At 43.7% G+C, this 6,134-nt stretch overlaps 1 protein-coding gene across 1 annotated transcript; it reads left to right on the top strand.

Moving 5' to 3' along the window:
* Positions 1-302: 302 nt before the first annotated feature.
* LOC124653583 (nuclear pore complex protein NUP58-like) lies at positions 303-4,899 on the top strand. Its single transcript, XM_047192646.1, has 6 exons — positions 303-706; positions 1,332-1,446; positions 2,287-2,688; positions 2,936-3,464; positions 4,325-4,365; positions 4,524-4,899. The coding sequence occupies exons 1-6, from the start codon at positions 315-317 to the stop codon at positions 4,554-4,556; spliced, it is 1,512 nt and encodes a 503-aa protein (XP_047048602.1). The 5' UTR covers positions 303-314; the 3' UTR covers positions 4,557-4,899.
* Positions 4,900-6,134: the final 1,235 nt, after the last annotated feature.

Raw genomic sequence — 6,134 nt, 5'->3', positions numbered from 1 at the left:
CATAGAATTTTGGATGACACTATTCCTATGATCAAAAGAAAATTTATATAGGAAAAGAGCTACAAAAAATTCCCATAAATCGAACCTTGGTGTTGGTGACCACTCGCGCTTTTGAAATCTGAATCCCTACCGGTACCGGGGGACAAAACCGTCAAATTGCCTTCTCCGCTCCCGAACCTTTTCCGTTTCCTAGGGTTTTAAGATCTCGCCGAGCCCACCGTGCGCGGCCCAGAGCCCACTATCCTCGATCTCCTTGCCCCTGTATCCCCGCGCCGCCCTCGCCGGAGAGGAGCCGCCCTAGGCTGCGCGCGGCAATGGCGTTCTCCTTCTCCTCGCCGGCGCAGCAGAACCCATTCCAGACCCCAGCGCCGGCGAACCCGTTCCATACCCCAGCGCCGGCGAACCCGTTCCAGACCCCAGCGCCGGCGAACCCGTTCCAGACCCCAACGTCGGCGAACCCGTTCCAGACGCCGGCGCAGGCGCAGACGCCGTCCCCGTCGCCTTCCCCGTTCCAGTTCAACTTCCAGCAACCCCAGCAGCAGCAGCAGCAACAGCAGCAGCAGCAGCAGCTGGCCGCATCGACGGCGCAGCCTCAGCAGCAGCAGCAGCTGCTGACGTTGTATACAACGGAGGGGAAGCCCGCCGGGTACAGCACCAAGTGGGAGGAGCTTCACCCCGAGTCGCAGAAGGCGCTGCTTCAGATCGAGTAGGGCTTCCCTAATTTTTCCTTCTATTTTCTGGTGAAAAAGTGTGCTTGTCCTTCTGTGTGATGAGCTGGGGCTTCATTGCTTGCGATTTTTATGCTTAATGTGTAGGTTTCCTTTGATAGATTGTGCAAACTTACCCCTGGTTAACTTATTGTCTCATACTTGTATAATGTATAGTAGCCTATTAGGTCAGCTTAGTGATACGTGTGCTGTCGCTGGGTTGGGTGAAAGTAGTAATTTTTATGTGAGTGCGCAATTTCAGTTAAGGCTTCCCGTGATAAGATTGTTGTGAGGCCTCGTAGACATCAGTTCTCTTTATTTACTGTAAAGTTGTGCTACTGTTAGGGTTTCTGTTTGAAGTTGTTTAGTATTGTCCATTATTGTTGACTTGGGGTTTCAGTCGAAAGACAAGTGCTTTTGGCGTTCTATGTTTTTATCTGCTTCAATTGGCATTGAGGTATCGATTTTAAGAGCTCTGGACTACAATGGTGCATCTTTTATCATTTCATTACCTGACCAGAAGTTGGTGTTATGTGGGAGCAGTTCACACTCTGAATTACTTGGAATATTTTCTCCTGTAAATACCTAGAATGTGGTTTGGTTTGCTAACAGCCAATTTTGTAGGGATAAAATACGGGAGTACAAGGATGAGAGTGAGAGGTTAGACCAGTGCAGCCGGCTTCACGACTCCTCAATCTCGAATGTTAATTTTGAGCTGGATGCAAGTCGCATTGCTCAGGTTGGGCTTTTTCCCTTGCTCGTGTTTTTCATCAGTTTGTCACATGGAGTGTATGTATCTTCGTTTTGGTCTTGTTCCACTCCAAAAAGATCAGTGCACTATTAGTCTCACATTGTCAGTTCATAGTTTAAAAGGGCAGCAGAATCTGTTCTGAAAGAAAAAGACGGATCTTAGTATGTTACTATGCTATTATCACATTCTCTGCAGCACAAGCAATGAAATTTCACACACATCCATTTTACCCTTGGACGATTAATGAGCTAAACTGGTACAATGGACAATCAGGACTGTGCCCGTTCACTTTCAGCACTCAATTGAAAAAAAACTCTGCATCTTTGATATCATAAACTTGACTCTGGAAGATAGTTAGAAAGTTGTAGCCTAAATATTGTATTCCCCCCAGTTCAAAATAATTGCCCCAAAATGGATGTATCTAGATTGGGCAATTATTTCGAGCCGGAGGGAGTATTATTATTTAATAGTTCCCTGAATGATGAACAAGTTAGCATCTTAGCACAGTAGTAAGCTAATGTAATTTGCTCGAGAAACAATATTAGCATGACGATAAAATGTGCAACTGAATCATTAGATGGTAAAGCTTAATTCACAATCAAATGTTTCCTTGAACCCTGGCATGTTTCTTTGCCAGGAATACACTGTACAATCTCATGTTAAAAAGAGATCTGTTGCAGTATGGAATGTTATTGATTAGTAAGAATATTTAGTGATCACACGATACCTATTCCTCATAGGCATATAGATCAATTCGTAAAGCACATGCTATCTATTCCTAGATGTTGCTCCTTGGATTCATGGGTAAATATTTGTGTGCTTTAACAGGAGCTCGCAGGGACTGCCACCGTAATTGAGAGAGAGAAGGCATCAGTTCAAGAATTAATGACTGTTGTCAATGAAATGATGTGGAACACAGAATTTGCTATTCGCTCATATATGATGTTGAGGCCAAGGTTCATCAAATCAGCCAGTGGTTCTTCACCCAATCAGCCTGTGGCTTTGGCACCAACCAGCGATTTCTATAGTGGCATCCCAAAGAGGCCTTCCCATTTTATGGTACAAACTGTAAACAAGTTTGAGAAGTATCTTGATGAATGCTGTAAATGGATTAATGAGCTAGAGCAGCTGGTTCAAATCGAGACAAGTAAAAGATCATCTTCTTCTGTGGAATCTCTACCAAAAGTTATGTCCAATGTACATGACTATTTCATCTATGTTGCTTCAAAGGTAACACCTTGTTATTTATTCATACATAAGTCTAACATGAACTGCTCAGGTTGTTCATATTCTTTAAGTTGTGCAAATGATATTCCTCATTTTCTGTTGACATTTAGTGCCTAGCTATAAAGCTGTGAACTGATGAATTTTCTAGTACCATCAATATTTTATATGTATAAAGAAATAGGGATAAATTATGTTTTTATTGTTGTAGTGCCCTGAGACCGACATTTTTCTGATGTTACTTTTCGTACAGGTGGAGAATCTTCATCAGTATGTTGTGACAATGAAAACTGAGTATCTTCATGGCCAGCGCCGTCTGGGTAATGCAAGTGATCCATTCCTGGAGGCAAATAGAAGAGAAGCAGCCAAACAAGAAGCAGCTGCCAGAAGGGTCCATCCAACATTGCACTTGCCTGCTCCTGTACAGCCCACAACACAAACTTCAGCATCAACGACAAGCCAACCACAGCAATCTTTGCTACCGGCTGCAGCAACCTCCTCGAGTACCGTTGCAGCTTTTAGCATGCCGGCTTCTGCTCCATCCACTTCGAGTCTCTTCTCGACACCAACTACTCCAAGTCTCTTTTCGACACCCACTACAAGTCTCACGACTAACCTTTTTGGTACAACTGGGTCAGCCCAGCTGTCCACACCATTTGGGACATCCTCCACTCCTACAGTTGGATCAACACCAGCTCCGTCTGGATTTGGGACTATCACCCCATCTTTTCCTTCAACGCCTGCTATAGCTGGAACTTCACTATTTTCTACGCCATTTGGAGGTACTCAAACTTTCTTGTGATGTATGTTGCTCTGTGCTCATTTTAAATGATCTGTGGTCGTGAAGTGCAATATGTTGTTCCCGTCACTTGCACACAGTAGAACCGATAAGCTTGTTACGTGCTGCACTGCATTACAGGGATGATTCTCAGATCCCAATAGTCTGAAGTGTTTATAAGTTGCCGCATGCAATTTGCTTTCTTGGCATTTTGTAGCGGCAACTGCATTCATTTTTGTTTTTGTAAAATCTGATTGTTCATATCTTTGCTGCAAATTGTTAGCACCAGCACCATTGGAATTTTCAAAAACCGAACACAGGCATGCTGGAAAACCGCTAATCTTGTTATTTGTGCTGAGCTGTGCTCAGCTGCTTGCACTGCATTTCTATGATGACTCCCAGCAGTTTGGCATATCTGCATTTTTTAGCTGCAATGGAATTAATTGTGTGATCTGAATGTTATAACTTAGTGCAATTTGCTAGTGGCAGCACCAGTATACTTGATTTATGCATTATAGTACTTCACCTAGTTATAAAGCTGGCATGCCTGCACATACCATGGTTTACTTTGTGATGTTGGTACTTGGTAGTGGCAGCGAGTGCGCGCCCAGCCTGCCAGGGTTTGAGTGCCAGGGTTTGAGTCCCCGGACTACCCATGGTTGTTTCTTCTATAAACAAAATCAACAGGGGCTAGTACCTGTTGGTCTCATTTTTACTTTGTGATGTTTGCCACTTCCATTTATTAGTGCCCATGCTGAGATTGACCTGCTATTTTCTTCTCTCATACTTTTCAGTGTGAATTAGATGTTTTCCCTTAATTCATTTCTCTGACTAATATGGCATTCTACCTGTGTCTACCTATAGGTGGAGCTACAGCTTCAGGGTCCAGCTTTGGTGGCACATCTGTAAGTAAAAATAATTTCATCATATTATGCAGCAGTCTTTCTTCCTTTGCAGTATTCAGCAAATATGACAATGCCAATGACAACCTGCTCTTTTTGTCACATAACATTTCGTTGTCAAATTGCCATCTCCTTACACCCTTCTTTTGTATATGGTGCAGAAAGGGAGGTCAAAGGCCCGGGGCCGACGCTAGATGTAACTTCTTAATCAACCGTGCAATGCCGGTGCCTCATGTATCTCCTCCTGTCTTATGAAAAAAAAAACTTGTAATTAGCTTGGCTGGCAATCCTAGTGGAGTTTTAGCTATCATCATGTCAAATGGTTGGTATCAGTCTGATTTTTATCTAATGCTTGCTATTAGGTTCGTTTGGTCTGTGAACCTTCTCAGTGTTAACATTACTCACCTGTAACTTGATCATTTCTATCAGTGTTAACAGTACCCTTCCGCAGTGTTACCAAGGTTCCAAACATGTGATACCAGTGCAATTAGTTTGTGGCCATTAACCTCAAATAATTTCAACCAATTGTTCAGAACATTGTGTAAGAAGCCTGTCTGTTTTATTCGTAACATAATTTTCAGGATTCTTTTCTAGTTGGACTCCTCTCGACTATTGAGTTAAGATTTATTTTTGACGAATCTTGTCGCTTCTTATTAACAGTGCTCTTCAGATTCATGGTTATATCGCAGCATGGTTTGGTTACGTCATCTGATTGTCATTGAGTGCTGTTGTGCTTACGACTTCCCAGACACGAGTGCCCAAAATTATCGTAATTTTTGGTTGCTAGTTGCAGTTAGCTGGTGTCAGATATGAGTATTTGCTAAGAAATGAGTGGTAGTTTATGTGGTGTAGAGTTGACTAAGCTAACGCCGGCATCACGGATCTGGATCATGTATTCGATTTATAGTACCCCGTAGTTCCATCGTGATGAACGCAGTATGTACCACACTAGTCACTGACACAACTGTCTCCACAATTAAGAACTGGATTTGATTAAGAGTCTGCTGATCTCGATCGAGGTCAGATCTGACCTCCGGCCGGGCAGGCGCCTAGCTTGCCTCCATCCAGCTATATATAAGATCGTCGCCGATTATTAAGCTTGTCTCCATCCATCTAGCAATCCATTGCGGAAAGGATAAGCTCTCTCGCTCGAACGTAATGGGTTCGAGCTCTTGCACCGTGCTGAAGATGGCCGTGTTTGTGCTGGTCCTCTTCGCCGGACAGCTGCTGATAGCGGAGCCGGCGGCGGCGACCACGAGCGGCGCCAGGTCCACGAGATCCTGGAGCTTGTCCAGCGCTACCAAATGCAATGATCGCTGCATCAAAACCCCGGAAGTGGACCTGTATAAATGTTATACAGCCTGCATGGATGCGAACCGCGAGGAATTCAAGTGAACAAAGACATGCAGCAGCAGCAGCTTGACTACGTTCAGCTCGGCCACACGCATTCTTCCTTGGTACTTCCTCGGTTCCATATTAATTATGTTATTGTTGATTCAGATGTACGCAACTAATATGAAGCAGAGGGAGTACTTTCATGTATATTACCGCATCATATCTACCAACCTAGGTGCTGCATGCAACTGTTTGTTGTTCCCCCTATCATTACACAAGCATATTCGCTGCTGCCTTCAAGTAAGATATCCATCGATCGATCTTACGTTTTGGGTGTGGATGTACATATTCATCATTCAGTTGTCATAAGAAAGGGTTTTCTTGGATGTAGATTACTCGATTACACAAATAATACTTGTTTTCTTACCGTCTTTGGC

Source organism: Lolium rigidum, chromosome 5 (genome assembly GCF_022539505.1).
Source record: "Lolium rigidum isolate FL_2022 chromosome 5, APGP_CSIRO_Lrig_0.1, whole genome shotgun sequence".
Taxonomy (NCBI): domain Eukaryota; kingdom Viridiplantae; phylum Streptophyta; class Magnoliopsida; order Poales; family Poaceae; genus Lolium; species Lolium rigidum.
The sequence above is the reverse complement of the archived record's forward strand: the minus strand, read 5'-3'. Positions and strand labels throughout refer to the sequence as shown.

Bases quoted from the DNA above. Each gene is read 5' to 3' on its own strand.
- LOC124653583 (XM_047192646.1), top strand. From the start codon at position 315: ATGGCGTTCTCCTTCTCCTCGCCGGCGCAGCAGAACCCATTCCAGACC. The intron at 2,689-2,935 runs GTAACACCTTGT...CTTTTCGTACAG, and splicing joins TCATCTATGTTGCTTCAAAG to GTGGAGAATCTTCATCAGTA. The intron at 3,465-4,324 runs GTACTCAAACTT...GTCTACCTATAG, and splicing joins ATTTTCTACGCCATTTGGAG to GTGGAGCTACAGCTTCAGGG.